This window comes from Melopsittacus undulatus, chromosome 5 (genome assembly GCF_012275295.1).
Source record: "Melopsittacus undulatus isolate bMelUnd1 chromosome 5, bMelUnd1.mat.Z, whole genome shotgun sequence".
In the NCBI taxonomy this organism is placed as follows: Eukaryota; Metazoa; Chordata; class Aves; order Psittaciformes; family Psittaculidae; genus Melopsittacus; species Melopsittacus undulatus.
In genome coordinates this window covers 68768873-68788776 of record NC_047531.1, presented here as the reverse complement: position 1 = coordinate 68788776, position 19904 = coordinate 68768873, and the positions used below count along the sequence as shown (strand labels likewise).

At 41.4% G+C, this 19904-nt stretch overlaps 1 protein-coding gene across 3 annotated transcripts in view; it reads left to right on the top strand.

Annotated features, from left to right (window-relative positions):
• The first annotated feature begins 3045 nt into the window (after positions 1-3045).
• Positions 3046-19904, top strand: part of PAWR (pro-apoptotic WT1 regulator) — a 77452-nt gene continuing 60593 nt past the window's right edge. The window contains exons 1-2 of one of the 3 annotated variants that reach the window (XM_034063227.1): positions 3046-3153; positions 3457-4108. In XM_034063227.1, coding sequence (XP_033919118.1) covers positions 3623-4108 — 486 coding nt within the window. In that variant the 5' untranslated portion in view covers positions 3046-3153; positions 3457-3622. Of the gene's footprint in view, positions 3154-3307; positions 3326-3456; positions 4109-19904 lie in introns of those variants that run through there. The other 2 variants (XM_034063225.1, XM_034063226.1) reach the window with 2 other exon arrangements.

The window sequence follows — 19904 nt, the reverse complement described above, 5'->3', positions numbered from 1 at the left end:
AAAGGAGACCAGGATCATCCTACAGAGTCCTGGTGACAATTTTACCCCTAAGGGAGAATCCCATTCCATAATACTGAATATATAAAATTCAGTATCTTAAGGCTTAGGGACCCTTGTAATTACTCCAGCTAAAAATGTAGCTAATAAAATGAATTGTATCCTGACTATTTTTTTGTTAAGAAAAAAGTGCCATTCTAAAAACGTTTGCAAGCTATTAAGCTGTCCTCCACTGTGGCAGAGGAAAACATGCAGTGTGATACTTGAACTATTTGGGACTTTATCCCTGAAAGCTTTCCAGCACAGACAACCTTATTGAGATGCAAACATTTGACAGTCAGCATTTTTGTATTGGGCACTTAAGCCCAACCTCACTCACCACAACATAACTTCTGTTAATATATAACAGACTGTAAGGAACACAAAACCTTTTTGGCACTAACAAAGCATCCCCACAATGCTTTTTGTAGATTGGAGGGGAAAAAAAACGAAACAACAGCAGTGTCAGATGTAGCTAAATCCTAGCAATGCACCTCCTACATGTAAGATAGGTGGGCAGGTAAGATGCTACATGGGGCAAGCATGTCTAAGCTAAGGTCCACCACAGAGAGAGGGGCTCAGGCAACAGCTGGAGAGACTAGGGGTAAGGGAGAAGTGTGAGTATCCTCAAAACTAAAATACATTGCTATATTTCTCCATATGCACACCATATTATAAGTGACAACGTTCTAGTCTAACTTTTTACTCATGTTCAGCCAGCTGTGCTGCTCATAGGGTGTAATAGTGAGGGCAGAAATACTGGTGGTGTCACAGTTAACGGAATTCTCTCAAGAAAAGCTCTTCATCATATAGCAGGAAAATAAACTGCAGAAGGGGAAAGACAGACAAAAATTCTCAGGAAGGAGCCTTTTTCTAAACTGTGTTTTCTAAAAATACAGTCAGGTAGTTTTCTAAGTTAAAAACTACAAGGCCAGGTTGGATGGGGCTTTGAGCAACCTGCTCTAGTGGGAGGGGTCAGACCTGGCTGATCTTTGAGGTCCCTTCCAACACAAACCATTCGGTGACTCTATAAGAGTGCAGGTAAGAATGGTTTTGGTTTGTGGTTTTTTTTTTTAGGAGAGTTCTTAGTCAAAACTTCTGTTATGTCAACTTTTTGTTATGTGCTTGATGTGCAAATAGAAATATGATCAACTTTACTGATTGATGGGTATTAAAGACTAGAGCTAGTACAGAACTATGTTTTCGCCATATACTTTCCAGCGTAAATAGAAAAGCTGGAATTCTATTCCAGCTTCCCAGAACAACTAGCCCATTTGGTTTGGGGATTTTCCCTTAGCCTAACAGATAAGAGGTTTTGTCTGCACTGAGCATCCTGATATCTTAACTTCCATATACACAAACATTTAAACACCCCTTGGAAACCAACCACTGCACCAAAAAACAACCCTAAAACAAACCAGAACGGAAATTGGATGAGTGAAAAGTCCAAGTAAATGAATGATCACCAGAACGGCAGGGGAGGCTGGTAGGGTGAGACAGTACCCACTGCTGTGGAAGAGACATACCTAAGGTGAGAGCACTTACATGGACTAAGCCTGTGATTTATACTGTAGGGTGCAGAAAGCCTGCTGTCAGATATTCAGAGCCCCATTTTGCTAGATTTTTTTTCATCTCTATCTGTAGCATGCGGGGTTTGCTTTTGTTTTGGACTTCGGGTTTTTTTTTTTCTCTAAAAAGAAACAAAAAACTTTTGCAAAGTTTATATTCTGAAGTCCTAATGAATTTTATTAACCAGGTGGACAAATTCGGGACTGTATCTGAAGAGAGAAGAATGGCCATGAAAAGGTGAGAATGTGCAGTGTAAACCCAAGCCCTATGGATTTACACTGACTCTGCCATAAGCTTGTACATTGTTCTGAATCTGCTGGAAAGGTAGTGCCAATTGACTCCTTCATTTCCCTCAGCATACGTTTCATAAAGCAGGATCAAACAAGCCATAAATCCATTGAAAGCAGTGATATCCCAAAATAGCACATTTTTTCAGGGTGCTATTGAAGACATGGTGAATTCAGCCAAACCAAAAGAGCAGCTTTGGCCATTCGGTCAGCTGCTCTGGTGAACAGATACTGCATACTCCCATCGCATTCTCTGTGTGTTCCTTATTCCTAATAGTTAACCCACTTGTTTCCCCACTAAAGGCTGTGTTATTTATACACCAGGCAAAACACCTCTCAAGCCCTGACAGTGAAACCCCTCAAATCCTTGTTTCTCTTAACATCACGAAAACACGGGGTCCTTCCTCCTGTAGGAGTGAACACCGTTACCCGACTGCGTTCTGCCCACCAGAGGAGCGGACGAGGCAAGTTCTCATCTGCGGGAGCGATTAAGTCCAGGCTCTTCCCGCAGCGCACCTACCCCGTCGAAGGACGGAGCGACAGCAGCGGCAGCCACAGCTTTCTCAGGCCAAACCGGCACCTCTGCCCCCGGAGACAGCCAAAGAACGACCGAGCCGGGCTTCACACACAGCCTCTCACCCTGCCGCTGACAGCCGCGGGCGGGGCCGGGCAGCCGCACCGCCCCAGGGCCGACCCCCGGCACCTGCCCCGCCGTCAGCGGCCCTACGTCGGGTGTGCCGGCGGCTCTTGGGCAGGTGCGAGGCGGGATTGGGAGCCGCTGCTAGGGGTAACCCCAGACCGCTCCGCCGGGGCCTCGCTGCCCGTTACAAGCCGCCCGTGAAGCCGCAGCGCAGCCTGAGGCGGGCGGCGGTTGGCTCATCCCGCCCTCACTGCCGCTCGTCGGGAGCGCCGGGGTCCGTGTGGCCGCCCGGGGCAGGTGGTAGGTCGGCACCCGGCGCGGTCAGGTCTCGGCGCCCAAGGCACCGTGCCGGGCGGGGCTTCTCCGCCCTCACCCCCATTGTTGAGGCCATCTCGGCAGTTTCCGCCCTGGCTTCGGCTCTGTCCGCGCCGCGATGGGGAAAGGGGAGGGAGCGCGGGGAGCCTCGGGGACGCGCCGCTCCTTCCGGGACGGCGGGAGGCGGTGCCGCTCACCTGGTGCCGCCAGCGCTGGGGAGCGCCCGAGCCGCGGCCCCGCCGGGCGGGAGGTGAGCGCTGGCCGCTCCGCCCCCCTCCGCCCCGCGCGGAGCACGGTCCCCGGCAGGCAAGCGGGCGTCGGGGGGGGATGGCACATGCGGCGGCACCGGGGGTGGGGGACGGCGCTTCGCGGTGGCTGCGGCGGGCGGGCAAGAGGAAGAGTGGTGTGGGGAGGCGGGTGCCACCGGGCGGCTCCGCGCCGAGGGGCGAGGGGAGCCCCGGCGGGGCCGGTCGGCGCGGTAGGAGCTGCCGGAGCTTGACGTGCGAGGGCGGGCGGTGATGGAGACCCGTCCCCGGGGGCAGGGAGGGCTTCCTGGGGGTGCGGCGGAGCGGCGGGACGGTTCACATCTCCCCTTTTGTTTCTCTCCAGGGTGTTTGTGCTGCTCCGAGTCTGTCTCTCCGCCCCCGTCTCTCTCTCTCCCGCCCGCCCCGCCGGGACCTCTCCTCTCCGGGCAGCAGCGAAGCCGCCTCAGGGCGAGCGGCAACAGAGGTGCTGCAGCTGGTGGGGCGCTCTCGCCATCCAGCCCGCCGGGAACATGGCTACCGGTGGCTACCGCAGCTCCGGGGGCAGCACCACGGACTTTCTGGAGGAGTGGAAAGCTAAGCGGGAGAAGATGCGTGCGAAGCAGGCGCCGCCGGCCCCGGGATCAGTGGCTGGGGGGGAGGCCAGGCCCGCCGGGGCAGCCGCCACCTCCGAGCTGAACAACAACTTGCCCCCGGGCGGCCCGGCCGCGCCCCCCGCCGGCGGGGCCGTCAACTGCGTCGGGCTCTCCAGCGCCGCCCTGGCTCGGGCCGCCCCCAACAAGGAGCCGCCGCCGGCCCTCGCCGGGGTCCGTGGGGCCGAGCCTGCCCCCAAGCCCCCGCCCGCTGCCGCGCCGGGCTCCCCCGAGGGCGAGGAGAAACTGGCCGCCAAGGGAAAGAGCTCGGGCCCCAGCGCCAGGAAGGGGAAGGGGCAGATCGAGAAGAGAAAGCTGAGGGAGAAGAGGAGGTCGACAGGTGTGGTGAACATCCCGGCTGCCGAGGTGAGCCCGCGGGAGCCCGCAGAGCATGGCGCGGGCGGGGGCTCGGACCGCGGGGCTGCGGGTGGGTGAAGGGTCCGGGCTGTTCTCCTGTCCCGGTTTCCCGTGGCGAGGGGAGGCTTCCTCCCTGCGCCGCATTGAAAAGCATAGGGGACCTGCACGCAGTCATGGGGATGTTCTGCGGTCGTGACAGCGCGGCATCCAAACGGGCGAGGTGGTGTTTAGTCCACATCGTTTAGACCTGTCATGACCCGTGACTTATGTTTTTATGTCCTCTTGTTGGCAGAGGGTAAGCTCTAGGGCTTTTGGAAGATCAGACTGAGACATGTGCCTGTTAAAGTATGGGCAAACCAATAGTAATGAAAGAAAACGGATTTATCAGCTCTGAATAGATGTTCAGGTGTAAATATTACCGAGTTTGGAACCCAAAAGAATGTCCTGCATTGGAAAAAATGTAGTGGTTTTACAGAGCATTTTTTCGAAGGCAGAGGAAGATATTTTTATCATCCAACACCACTGTCCTCTGTGGTTTGCTACTAGTATAAAAATCTGGCATTGATTTATACTACTCCTGGAGGAATTCAGAAGAATGATAACTAAGTCTTCAGCTTTTCTGCAGTTAATAAGGAAGTCCACAGGAAACTTTGAACAAAGCTGGATTTTAGTCTGCAGTTTTGCACTAACACTGATGACCACCATCACCGTAAAAAAACCTTGTAGTTCTTCTTTTGGTTAACATAGGTTATTGTAATAACTTTTGAAAGTCATACCTTTGTTCCTGAAGCAGCAGCAGAAGGTGAAATCACTTTCTTCGTACTTGAATTCATTAATCCTATGTTTGTGATGTCCCAGGGACTTTCACAGCAGACACTTTAATGCAAGAAGATACTGGGAAGTGAGGAGTGAGTTTTAGGACAATGAAAGTCTTTATAATTGGTGTTTTTTGAGAGTAATGACTTGCACAGTCTTTAGTTTGAAGTGAGGTGTTTTGGCATAGGTCTTCAGTAGTCTTGCTTTGGAAGGTGAGGAATACAAGTTCTTGAATTGTCTGGCTTCAGAGTGTGCAAGCTTCCTCGACCGTGGTTGTTTTGTTTTATACAGAGCCCCCTAAATACCTGCCCTCTGTGCTTCTTTGGGAGCTCTTCAAATGCTGTATCTGTACTTCCCTAAGTGAACTAGGCCAAGTCCAGTTACAAATGGTTTTGCACATTGCAGCAACTGCTGTACAATGTTACATTTTAGGGACCTCTGCTGTGTACCTCATCCCCAGTCATCATCTTTTTTTTGTTGGTTTCTTGGGTTTCTTTTTGCTCTTTGAGACTACTGTCACAGTTCTTTGAACTAGTTTTCTGGTTTTCTCCTTTGAGCTAGTATTCCTTGGGTAGATTTTGGGTAATGTGGTTTGGGGTTTGGTGGTTTGTTGGTAGTTGTGGTGTGTGTTTGTTTTGTTTAATGGTTGCTCAAAATACACTTTGCTTTCCAGAACACGTTCCTTGCTTGGCAGCAATTAGAATCTTATGTGTGAAGTTGCTACTGAAGTTTCTCCTTCACTGTTCAGGGTGGTTTGTTTATTGAGGTTAACATATTCAGACATTGGGAAGCAAGTTCTCATACATTCCCATATTTCTGAGGGCCCAATAACTTTGCTGCCTGTCACCATTTGTTGACACTCCTTGGAAACTTCATTTGACTTTATACTAATTACTTCTGAAACTAGGAATTAAGCATTCTGTCACAGTTCTGGGGTCAAATTTGGAAAAATGTAGATACCTGTTGTACAAGGTATTAATGGGGAAACTTGCCAGTAGTGTTGTATTTTTGGCTTGCATATACTTATGCAAAGCTCTCTCTTTTCAGTATTTCACATTTCTTCAATGTTTTTAATCATTGCCACATACATTCCTAAGAATTGCTTAATTAGGGAGCACTTGATCATTCCTGAGGGTGGACAGCTTCAAAAACTATCTCCAGTGTCAAATATGAGTAACTGCTTACCAGTGGATGTTTTGCAGAGTATTTACTTACACTGTTGTTCATGTATCTGTTAATTTACAAGAAGATATTTTAAAGCAGTGAATCAGCAGGGCCAGTTGAAGTTTTTTAGACAAGAGAAGGCTGCAATGTGGATGGTAACTTTTTGAAATTATCTTCAATACTCTAGTTCCTTGCTGTCTTTCTCATTAGATGCTAGATGTAGCTTTACCATGCTATGCATGACTTGGTAGTATCACACTACTACTCAGTAGTAAAATTTAACTACATATCAGTTGTAGCTCTGCATGGTGTGTGTTTTAAAATAGTTTTCAGGAGGTTCTTTTAGAGCTTTACACAGTGTTTTATAGTCTTATTTTTTCAAGAATATACTTGTTCTCTGGAATGGAGTAGCCATTTTGTGCTAAAATCTCCCTTTTATGATCAGCATGTCACTGTGGTGGAGTACCATGATCAAAGGAGATTATGATACTCTGAAGTTAAAATGGTTCTGTGTTGACAAAATGCACTCACAGATGATAAGAGTGCCTAGAAGCTTCTTTGCCCAAAAGAGGGTACAAAACCAGTTTCTACCCCAGAGAGGTAGGATCTAGTTTCAGTTGCAGTGCAGCTGGAGAATTTAATATTACCAAAGGTGGTGGAATAAGGAAAGTAAAAGTTTGTGTTGTCTCAGCTATCTTGAAATAGGCATGAAGAATGTTAGCTGATCGTTACTTGTTAATCATTAATTTATCTTCTGTTTCATAGGTAGGTAATAGGGCTAGGTCTGAAACAGTTCTGTGTCTTAAATCTATTTTGTATTGAAGTCAGTGGAGGATGGAAACCATAGGGGAAGCTGTAAAAGCAGATGGTGACAGGTTTGGAGTAGTGGTGACACGTTGTATTTACAGGCCATTGTGATAAAAGGCTGGTTTTCATCTGCTCAGGCTTCTGAAAATGGCTTCTGAAATATTCGCAGCTTTTTTCCTTTTCGGTGTTTGTAAAATAGTTCTTTGACAGCTTGTTGAATCTTGAATGTTGATTTCACCCATACATGTTAAGTGCTGTGGTGTTTGGTTTTTCTGTTGCTGTGTAACAGTTCTTCAGCTTGTGAAAGGTAACTAAATTGTATACAGCTATCATTGCTAGCTAAGTTTTCTTTTTTAAATATTAAGCGTTACAACCATTTTTAGCTATGTGAGACAGTGTTCTGCAGTTTGTAGGTAATCACTTGATGCGGACGCTAGGTGTGCTTGTGACATTTTTCACATTTATAGATAGCTGTGCTAGTATCTATCAAAAAAACACAGAAAGTTCCTGTTATGTTACACTGACAGAGCTTTGTGAGAACCCACGTATAGGATGAGCGTTATGTTTTGCATTGTTATAGTAATTCTTCTATCCTGCTCCAAGCAAAACAAGCTGCACTGGTGAAGGTGCAGCTTTACTTTAGTGACTGTTTACACTGGAGATTTCTGCTGCCATAGCTGTGTGGGTTTGTTTTCTGAACCCCAGCCAGGAGGATAACAACTGTTTTTGGGGTTACCATTTTAAAAAAGGTGTATATGTAATAGAAATCATGGTCCCTCTAGGAAGAACACTTACATAGCATGGTTTTAGTTAGCGTGTGCTTACAGAAAAAGTTTGTATTTTCACCTAACCAGATGGAAGTAATCTAAATTCAGAGGTCTTCTATTAATAATAGGGTGATGAATGATCTAAAAAGGTGTAAAGAACTCAGATCTGTGTATTTTGCATGAGAATCTGCCAGATTCAAGACAGAACAGTCTCCTGACCTGTTTGTGGGAAGTAACTAACAGAGTAGGTAGAAGTGATTCAGAGGTGGAATCTGCAGAGGATGTTCAGCCAGTCTGTGTTCATCTCTTGTCTACTTACTAACAGCAGTAAGGGTATGACTTCTTGAAACCGTGCTGATGGCTTGCCACCAGGAGTTTGCTCTGCCTCTTTAGAAGGCAGTGCAGGTGTGGTGTTTGGTAGGTGTCATACCAAACAGCAGCATTGTAAGTGAGCAGAGAGCAATGAGCACTTTCTGTGGTGAAAGAGCTCCTGCTACTAGAGTAGTCCAGCATGCTGAGTCAACTGACAGTAGGTTCCTGCATTCCAGTTGGAAAAGCTTAAGGGAAATTTAAATGCTGAATGTGTCAACCATAACAATGACTGGGTATGTTTTAGAGGAATTGAAATCCTTCTCTGAATGGCTGGAGAGTAGAAAGGAGTGGAATCTTGTGCTAGTGGTTGGACTCTTGACCAGAAGTTGCCTTCAGCAACATCTTTCTTACCGAGTCCCTACCTAAGGTTTATGTTAAATGAAAGAGGAGTTCTAGCCATTTTCCATATTAATAAGGTAGTGTCTTTGCATTGTCTAGCATCTCTGTGTTTTCTTGTAAAACAGTTTCCTTCTTTTTACATATGTTTGGGGGGGAAAAAATGGTCTCAGGAAGTGTTCAAAGTACTGGTGTGGGGGGGGATAGGGAATCCCAATTATTTCTGATGACTGATACCATTACTGTTCATGCAGAGGTACTAGTGTTAGAATGGAAGCCTGAAATGCACTTGTTTGACCTGGATGACTGTTCATGATATGTTAGGCCATCCGCTTGCTTGCTTTGCCTGACGAACACATTCATCTTCCAGTTTCATTTATGGTTCTTCCTTCAGACATGGCAGGGTGAAAGGATCAAAACAAGCCTTTTCAGATTCTGATAAAAGGGTTGTGTTGAGATAGTTTACATCTCGTCTGTTTTGCTGTTGATGCCTTTGTAAAATCTGATGTTGTCTGAGCCTGTGGGCAGTACTTGTTCAAAAGGCTTTTTCCATTTTATTTTATTTTATTATTTAATTTTTAGCATGATAAGTTTATGTTCCTGCTTTTTTAAGAGAATGTGTTAATATCCTGACACTTAGGTGAGGGAAGTTATTTGGTCAAATAAATCACGTAATAAACTTAGAAGTCTGGAAAGTTTTCAATTCCAGAATCTTTGTAGTAGCTTCTAAATCCCTGCGTGTGCATCTTCCAAATCTGGGCTCTCTGTGCTGTAGGCATAAAGCTGTTTTGGAATCATGCTGGGCATTACAGTAGTTTTCTGGTGGAGAAGATAGATGGAAGTTGTGTAATTTCTCTTCAAAGCGATATGGCTTTCTTCTTGATTAATTTAATAAAGCTGTTTTTGTAGAGAAATGGAGTGTAGACTAGTACCTATAGCTGGAATTCACAGGACTCTACCAGAAAGTACTGGTTCTTTTATGTACTAATTCCAGCACTCATTCCTGCTGGAATGGGAAGGATGGTGATGGAAAAATGTCAGAAGCCATTAATTTTCCCTCTAATTCTTTTGACTTTGCATGTATCTGTAAGTGCAATTTTGGGAAGGTTGGTTTTTAAAATGATTTTTTAATAGGTATGATTGGAAAACTTTATTGTATGGTTGGTTGGTTTCACTCTCCTTTTTTGGGGGTGAATCATCTGAAATGATACAGTTAGTAGGTGAAAATAAATGCAATATAAGTAAAGTATTTCCTCTTCTGTAAGTGCTGAGTTCTACAGCAAGTAAGAAGAGCATTTAGTTTAGGTTGTAATTGGTGGCTGAAAGCTTGTTGACGTTCAGCCTTGCCAGTTACTGCCTTTTCTTACTAGTCTGTCATGTAGCCAATAACCCTAAATAAATGTAGGTGTTGGTTGACTGAAGATAAGTGTTTCTTTGCATGATTTCTAGGGTACTTCTCTAGTACTCAAGACTGATGAGTTGTCTGTCCCATTGCTGTTCCTAAAGCCTACTTAAAAGACAAGATAATCTGAAAGAAGAAGATACAGTGGGGTCCAGAATAGAAGCAGCCTGTCAACTGTACATTTGTCTACTTTTACACTGAAGTAAACATATGAAGCATCTTTCCAGTGCAAATAAGGTGACTTAAGTCTTACTGAGAATCATAGGGAGGGAACTGTTGATGTGACCAGTTATTTCACTGAAGTGAATGCACAACTAAGTATTGCTAAAATTACTTATCTGACTTTTGTTTTTTTTTTTTTTTCCTTACAGAATTTGTATGTAGCTTTACTGTAACAAGTAATTGCTTTGGAAATATTTAATTGTTATTGTTCTACTAAATGTGTTAGTCTAGCTTGAATGATAGGTTGATGGTTTCTTACAAATCAAAAAGAAACTTCTGCTGCTTTGCCTATTTGGAAACTAGTAGCTCAGGCATATAAATGAAAATAACTTTGAGTTAATTTCAAGAGATTTAAACTCGTATCCTAAATATGAAGACTAATATTGTGAGGTTATATGTAGCTGAGACTTCATCACAAGAGATGGACAGCATGTTCTGGATCTGATCATGTCTTTAAAGCTGGGTGCTAAAGAGTTTTCAGCATTGGTGTATTATACATGGCGGTGTAGAGACACAGAATCACAACAGCAGTATAGATTGGATCTCTGAAAAGGTTGTCCAGTCCAATATCCTGCTGTTTTGATCGGGTTTCTTAGGGTCTTGCCTAGTAAAGCTTTGAATATATTCAGCTTGTTGAGGCTGGTGTAAATAGCAGCTTTAACTTGCAGACTTTTAACCAGTCCCTACCAGTTTGGTGTCAGCTGTAAACTTTCCTAGATTACCTTCCATCACAGGTTGTTAGTAAAGGTGTTATGTATTATTGTCACTAATATCAGCCCCTGAGGGATGTCACTTACCTCTCTGCCAGTGGAAGTTTATAATATTGATTTCAACCTTTTGGACCTGAAGATGCAGCCAGTATTCCAGCATCTGACAATACATTTTGGTGGGCCATATTTAACCAGCTTGGCTTTAAAGATACTACAGGGAGACCAAGTCAAAGACCCTTCTTCGTCCTTGAAGGAAATTTTCAGTTTCTACAATTGCTGGTGCAGAAAGCTCTCATATGAAAGCTGTGTATGCTAATAAACTGCATTGTTAAAGTTGTCTATGTGAGAAAAAATGAAGCTATTAATACTTTGCAAGAAAAATACTGCTGAAAACTTTTGGTATTTTGCTGTTTTTAACTATTTAATATTTACACAGTATTAGGAAACTCTAAATCTTTATAACATGTTAGTGGAACTATTCTGAGTGATGGATAATGAGTTGGTGCTTTGGCTTCATTCTCCAGTTGAATCCACCTTTGCTATCTCATCTCCTGTAACACTTATTTAAAACCATCTTCTGAAGGTAATGGGTTTAAATAGCAGTCTCAGGGTATTTTTAATAGTGTTTTCACTATTATAGTGTTTACTATTATAAAGTAAGTTCTAATATTCATAATGTGGAGGAAATAATAAGGGGTAAATCTTGAAGGCTGAATATAAAGAAGTGCTGCAAAGCTGCTGCTTCTATAACCTCAACATTTGGAACTGTAATTTCTTCAAAATGCCTTCATGACTTTGGGGATCCTGATTCATCCCACCTGAATGTTCAGAACTAGTTACTGAGAGACTCATTTATTGAACACATTAGGAAGGAGATTATTGGAGTAAATGATGGAATATAAAATATATTCTAAACCAAAATTAGACTTCTGTGTTTGTTTCTGTACTAGAAGGAACAAATTATAGACTGGATGCATTTTAGGCTTCTTCATTTTGACTTTGCCCATTTCTGGTGAAACTGCTGATTCTGGTTCTTAGCTTCCAAAGCTAAAAGTAAATTAGTCTGTGTTTATTTCTCTACTGTAGGTTCAGTAGGCTGAAGAATACTCCCTCAAAAAAAGGGAGAAGGACATTTTTAATGAGTGAGACATTTCTGTCTAGACTGGGGGCTGTGAAATATTTGTAGTTTATGCCTTTATAACAATATCTTTTATTTGTAAGAACTACTTTTATAAATAAATAATTTTTAAAAATGGATTAAAAAGTAGAACAACTCTACTGAGTTGCACAGATGTAACTTTCTCTGAGGATACATGAGAATAGAAACCATGAATGGATTAATTTCCGCAGTCATTTATAAACCACCAGAAGCCTTGTGAATTATTTTATAATGTTTCCAGACTTGCATTATAACTTTCCAGCAGCCTGTTTGTTCTTTGAATGTACTATATCCCAGATGTGTTACTTTCAAAAGAACCAAGCCAAAAAAAAACCAACCCCAACACAAAACCTCCCAAAACAAATAATCCTCCACCTCCTATGTGAGAGAAGCAAAAATCCATCCCCTGAAAACCATCCAGCTCTTGACTTTACCTTACGCTATTTCAGTTTTGCTTTATGCAACTTGAATATTCATGTATGTCCGATGGCAGCTGACGTTGAGCAGATCTTTCTCTGCCAGTTGAGAGGAAAAATAACCCCAAAAGCCCAAACCAAATTGTGGATCAGAAATGCAGTTTCTGTATATCCTGGTAAGAGCTGGTGGGAAATAGATTACTTTCTCACAAGGAAAGGTTAAAGCAAATCCCATCCAAACTCTAAATTAAATATGATAATAATGTGAGAAATACTGGCACAAACTTTTAGGGCTTCTTACTTCATTGCATCTCTGGGGCATGGTTGTTTTCTAAATCCCTCCAATAGCTCGAAGTGTGCAGGGGACTTCTGGGAAGGTCACTGTTAAGTGTTCAGTTCCACACAAGTCTGCACTGATTTCTTAAAACTGTCTGGTCTGTGAACTCGTGTATGTTTTTCTCTGTTTTTATTTTAAGTCTGAGTTGTGTATTTAAAGACTTTCCAATTGGAAGGCTGTAGGTGGATGACTATTTCCCGTGCTTCACAAGGTCATGGGAAATTAAAATAAAAGCCACAAACCCTGATGTTTTATTTCAGGATTTTACAGTATTTGATCTGCTTGAATGTTGTTAGGAGGAATAGGATGGAGCATTTAGACCTTTTGTTCCAGACCCGCGAGTGTCATATTCTGAAGTGTAATTAAGGTTGGAAGGAACCTCAGGAGGTCTTTAATCCAACATGGTTGCTCAGGGCTTTATCCAGTCAGGTCTTGAAAACCTCTAAGGGTGAAGACAGCACAGCCCATTTGAGCGGCCCTTCCAGTACTTGACTGTCTCTACAATGAAACTATGTTCTCTTTTGGTCAGAACTTCTTTCCTTTAACCTTGTGTCCACTGTTTCCTGCCACAGGCTGCTGGAAGGAACCTAGCTCTATATTTGGTGGCTGTGGTACTTTGCCTTACTCTGTGCAAGTGTGTGAACTTTTAGGTTTTTGTGGCTCATCTGTTGAAGAAGGTGGTTCGTCTGATGTAAACCGTGGCTTAAGGCACTGTGGAACCATACCTGAAGATGAGGGGGTTTTGCTAGTCCATTCACATACGCATGTTCCCTTGTGGGCTTCTGGTTTTGGAAGAAGGTTATTCATACAGATAGATTTTGAATTTTTTTATATGCTCTTCTGTTTTGTTTGAGGTGTGGCCCCTGACTTCAAGTAAGAAGGTCTGGATCCTCATCATACAAGTTCTTGTGCAGGCCAGTTCAGGTGGCTTCACTAAGCAGCTGCTTTAAGTTCACCAAAGTTGGTAGTAAGAGTGGGCTTTTGAAATAAGTATCTTGATGAAGACCTTTAAAGTGGAAACCTAATTATCCAAACCAACCACATGTGGTTTTCAGTACAAATCAGCAAGTTATTCTGTAAAACCTGCTCTTCTGTAATGTCATCTTCAGTTAACCAAAATCCATTCTCTTTCTCCTTTAGTAAGTCAGATAAGAAGCCTATGATTTACAACACCTGGAAGTTTATCTACCAGATAAACAGTTGTCTTGAGCTTAAAAATGCAGCTATTTGTTGTTCTTGTATATTTTATCTTTTCCTATATTTTGTTATGCGGAGAGAAAGGAGAAAATTACTCGAGCATTGCGCTGGCTGTTGCAGTTTCTGTAGCTTGTATGTAAAAGTTGCTAAGTGTAGAGACTGAGGCTCCTGTGTTTACAAATTGTATGTGGATAAAGGCTAGGTAAGAAGCTAGCTCCTAATGACTGAAATGGTGGCAAAATAAACAAATGCAATATTCATTCTTGAATGGGTCACTAATTTAAAATTGTTTCTTAATAGCTTACATAGTGCTTTTTGTCTTGTTCTACCTCCTCTTTCAAGCCAGCAGCACTAAAGGAAATTAAGCTGTGACCTACTTGTTTTATAATTGGAAAGGATATATAAATTTTTAACATTAAATGCTAAAGTAGCAAATGAGAAATGAGTTATTTGCAGTTTTGGGGGGAGTGGGGGGAGGAGATATTCTCTTCAGTATTTAGGTACATAGGTGCATATTAAAGGTTTGGGGTTTTTTTTAGATTAACAAACAGAAAAGTGTTATGTTCCCCTTTTTTTAAGAATGTTGTTTTTCTGGCCGGGAATATAAAGCATTTAATATGTTTTCCCTGCATTTAAAAAATAAGTATATTCTTCAAGATTTTTTACGTTTATGAAAGACTAGCTTTATGGCAGAATTTATGAGGTAATTAGTGTTCTGGTACCCTGAAGCAGATTATTAAACAAACCTAATTTCAGAAAAGCTCTTAAAACAACACTATACTGTGAGTAGCAATTTAGAAATAGTGCTAATAAGAACTATTAGTCTGCTCTCAGAGCTCTTGGAACTAATTTAATCTGAATAATTCTTTAGAGGTGCAATGAACAGGCCAGTCAGTGATGTGAAGTATAATTCAGTTTCTTCCATAAACCCACTTTTTTTGTCATTGGAGGTTAAACTAGGAATTACTCATTATTATTCTTGATCAATTAAGCAATGCTTTGCCAAGCCAGAACTATGCCAGTGTCTTATTAGCCTTAGTTTGTCCTAAGTCTGGCAAGAGTTGCCATTGTAGTCTGTGTCCAAGAGAGTTAATAATGGGTTTGAGTTGCAGAGTGTGTGCGTTTCTTTTAGTTGTGCTGATGTGGCTTATTAAGTTTTGCATACTAAATCCAATCTGAAATGGTATCATGGCTTTATGTTTTCAGCAGGTCAGATATCTAAAGTAATATTCATCACTGATCAGACAACAGTACTTAGCAATACCTTAATAGAACTGATAAGCTCTCCTCGTCCTATGTTACATGATGCACATTCTTCAGAGTGTAGAAACACCATTTTGGCACACCAATGAAGATTCTCTGCCTGTCTGCTCCGTTCTTCATACTGGTTTAGTAACTATTATCTTTTCAGAGGTACCATTTAGTGCTTAGTAATTTTTCCTGAAGCTATTAGAACAAAAAGTTAAAAGCCTCTCCTTCTCTCCCACCCCTTCACCCCTAGCTCCCCCCTCCAGGATTATTGTAGGCTTTTATGCAAACAGTCATGTAATTCTTGCATACTTACATTTATTTTTTTTCTGTGAAGTCTGTTGTGTGTAAGGATCTGGATATATTGGAATGTGGGAGGTAGAGTGGAACCTTGAAGTGCTTGGTCCTGTAGCAAATTGTGTTCCAGACCTGTACTAATGAGTTGCTTAACTTCTGTTACACAGCCATGTTTAGCATTAGCATATTTTTCTTCCTATGAAACCTCTCGGATCTTGTGTGAAAAAACTGCTATTTAAATTAATGTGCTAATTCCAAGATGAAAGATGGCTTTTTTTTGGTGTGTGTAATGTTGTGCTTCAAAGGATAATTGTATAACTCTGTCAGTTAAATTAGACAAAAGCTACAAAGATCTCTAAAGGCTGAGGCATGCTTAATGATTTAAAAATGGAATGTACAGAAAAAATTTTCAGAGCAGTCCTTTGGGTTTGTCCCCTAAGAAAAATAGGTGAAGGTGTGGTGAATTGAGGTGCTCCCTGTTGGGATCGATGCCAACAACCCTTTTAATTGCATTAATTTCTGCTGCAGTATGCTGAGAAGAGGTAAAGGGATGTGTTTGGGGCTTACATTATTAATTTACAGATTGTCATTTCTGTTCATGATGTTTGAGCATAGAAATTGTAAACTGCTTTGGGGAGTTAAAAAATGAGACAGGAAGAGCATGCGGTTGTACTCTAAAGGGTGATGCAGAACTGGGTGTTAGGGAAGTTTCTATTACAGTGGGCAAAGTGTTTTGCTGGAAGTCTGGGCGTAAGCATGTTACATTGTTAAAGAACTTCTTTTGCAAAGTCTTCACATTTCTGTCACAAAGGTATGAAATATTCTAACAAAACCAGAAATGTGGTAACTTTCCAGATTTGGAAGTTTAAGTAAGTAGCATGTATTTGGTGTGCTGAGTACTCTAGTTAAAGTACTTCTCTCCAGTGAAGTATATTGGAAGTGGGCACTTTGAGCATGCTTAACAATTAAATTAGGGGCCTGCACTTGACAATCAAATGATTAGGAGCCTACATGCATACTTATGAATAATGGCATAGCTAAAGTTTGGTTGGTCCTAACACATCTGGGAAAGAATTTTCTGTTCAGCCTATTTTTCTCCACTCTTGATTTGTTACTAATTGAAATAATTGAAAAAGGACAGAGTCCTTAATACTTTTTAATGGACTCCTAGGGCTAGGAATACACAGAAACCCTAAAGGTAATTCTTTGTGAAAAGGGAAATGGACTCAAAATTAAGAAAACTTGTACAGTGATTGTGCATAAAGAGATCTTGTATCCTGTTGAAGATGATGTGCATTGTAATTATCTTGCATGAACGAAAGACACCTCAGGCACTTGACTTTTACAGCATAATGTAGGAGTTATTTTTAGCCTGAGGCAGAAACTGAGGAGCATCCCATTATTTGACAGTCTTCTTTGGTCTAAAACATAAAGGGATGTTTTAATATAATCCCATTTTGTGGGTTTGCTTCTTCCTTTCAGTTATAAAGAAATGGAGCTCGTCAGATGTCAAATCAGTTTTTGTCAGACTTTCTTGGAGGCTGTTTGAATGCAGGTGTTGCTCAGCAGCTGAACACCACAAACCACTTCTCATAGCGTGTTACATTTTCTGAGGTGCAAGAATGTTTGAGAATCAAACCAAGAAATCAGAAATTGATATATTAATATATTTATACACATATTAAATATTCCCAGCTACCATTCTACTTTCCTTTTTGATTCTTCACAATTGTTTTTGTTTTCTGTTTATTTAGAAAGATTTGGAGGTTGTTGACATGTTTGTGTTCTAAAGCTTTCAGCACTTGGTGCTAGCTGGCTCTGAGTGGAGGCTGAGATCTGAAGCCTGAATTATCTACACTGTTAAGATATCACTGGATTATCTATTCCATTATGATGAGTGTAGACATCCCTGCAGCGTTTTAAAAGATGGTACAGTTTATTAGTTTAGAATCCCACTTGGGTTGATCCAGGAGCACCACGATGGTGAGGTACTGGGACAAGTGGGCATGGAAATGGGATGCAGTGGTGTTCGAGCTGGCTCTCAGTGTGGATTATTTACCAGAGTAGTGTTATCTTCAGTTGTAATAGGTTTTATTAACAAGCAAACTACTGAATATTCAAGTGCCCAAGTCTATGGTTTTGGCTTCATTGTTATCATCATTGCTCATTATGCTTTATTAAGATAGTAAATAAAGTGAAGAAGTAGAAGATTAGAGCAGATTGAATTCCTTTACTACTAGAACATCAGAACTTCTAGTCAGTAACGTAACGTGAAGAAAACTGCTGGGTTTTTGGTAGTGTTTTCTGTATGTTTTTCTTTTGTGTCATCCATTGGTTTATTTTTATCTTTATTTTCTTTTGCTCTATTTTGTCTTGAACGTATGATGTGTCCAGTGCTCATACTTACATATGAGATCACATTTATGGAGCCTTTGGAGTTTCTTCATAATTCTGAGACTTGGATAAACTTTTTTAAAGAATCCTGGAGAAAATACCAAGCTGGGTTGCAGTAAGTGTTAATGCTTTACATCCGCAATGGCTAGATGACTGGATTGTCCCTTAATTTTCCAAGACACTTGCAAAGTAAGTACATGGCAAACAAAAACTTGTATTGGAAAAACAGAGGCAAGCACATGTCAAAGAGAAAATAGAGTGGCAGAATTTGAGTGGGAGAAGGGAGAAACAAAAGCATATTCCAGTCAAGTAATTTTTTAATTATTGGTTCTGAAATAGGAAGCATGTTACTTGTATTCTTAAAACACAGGTGGCTAGAGACTTAGTTAATAGAAATGTGTATGAATCCAAGTTAAAATGTGAAAATTAGCTTGGTTACATTTATATGAGCCTGCGTGTAAAATGTACCTCTTTAGTCCGCAATGAATTTGACATGTTGAGCTGATACTGTTTATGTAATGGGTAGTTTAGTGTAGTGATCTAAAGCTGAAACAAAAGCTACATAGACTTTTTTGTTGTAGTTGGTTTGCCACAGTCATTGGTTCTGCATAGCAGGACTCTTACTGAAGTTCAGAGGAACTATATGAACCAGGATCTGTTGTTGGACTGGTATTTTGTGAATATCAAAAGTTACTGGTTAGCAAAAGGAAAATAGGGCATAGAAAATATTCTTTCATGTTCTGAGTGGATTTTTTCCATTATAATATGCTTTTATCTAACTTACAGAACTCAGATTTTTCTTTCATTTGTGTGATTTGTATCTCTCATCCTAGGTGGGGATGGTTTCTTCCACTTGGGCACTGTTTATTAGGAAGCTGCGCTAACAAATCATGAATTAACTCCCTAAAAATATCACAGGATAGTAGGGAAAAGGATCTATATTTTTTTACCATTAGGATTTCAGTTTATAGATAAGCTTGATTGAAAAAAAGCAAATATTTTCCATTAGTTTCTAAATGCAGCTTAGATATTCCTGGTATTAGCATTACAATAATAAATAGATAAAAGCTCAAAATACCTGTTTGATTATTCAGTTTCATTTGGATGAGGCTGAAGAAAAGGCTAATTCTGCATCGGGACATAGCTGTAGAAGTTATATGGAAGTGGGAGCTTGTGTACCACTGTAAAAAGGTTGCAGTCAAGGATATTTCTAACAGATGCTGCCTTGTATCTGGAATTTAGTGTGGACCATACTTTTCTAGCTCTCTTCATGTTAATGAACTGCTTGTAAGCCAGCATTCTATGAACTTCATAGATGATGGGGTGTAAGAAGTGAGCTTATAGGGAATGACACTTGCATGGGGAGCTGAATGTGCTGAATAGGATGTGCAAGAGTGGACTGTGTGAAGGGGGAAGCAGCCTGTCTAGACAAAGAAGCTTCAAGAATTCAGTGGCAGGTCGCAGATGTTTAAGCATGGAGATAGCTACCTGACTCTGAAATCAGCTCTGCATCTAGGCTTGACTCCAAGTACAGCTGCTTTGATTTGGAGAGGCTTGGCTTTGAATCAGCTATGGGCAGAAGGAAGGACAGACATGTTTTCTTTGTGACCTGCAGCCCTTCCAAAGAGACTTGATATAATGTAGTCTGTCTGCTTTTTTTTTGTTTGTTTTGTTTTTAATATGCAGAGGAAGTTTGTTTGAAAACAAAGGTTTTGACGTTTGCTTGGCTTGTAGTTATGAAAATCTGTACCTTAAAATGTTTTGCTCTGAGAAAATGACAAGTTTGCTAGTTAGTGTTTTCATGAGTCAGCAGCTGCTGGTAGAGGTTGGTTTGAAAATGTGCATTTGTAACTGAAAGTGAAAATTTGTTGAACACAAAAGCAGATTATTTACCTTATTTTTCACTTTTTACTTTGAAGTACTTTATTAAAATTTTAGGTGTCATACATCATGTCTGTAGGAGGACATTCCTTTTATCAGTTGTAGCTGCATGTTTTATTTAACAAGAACAATCTCAAAATGGCATGTTCAGTCATGCCTTAACTCTATGACAAACCAAATGCCTGAAGCTGATAGAGATAACAGCAAATGGGGACTATCTCCTAGCAGAGAGACGCTGGCTCATTAAACAATCATGTTCATCCCTGGTATTCCAACCATT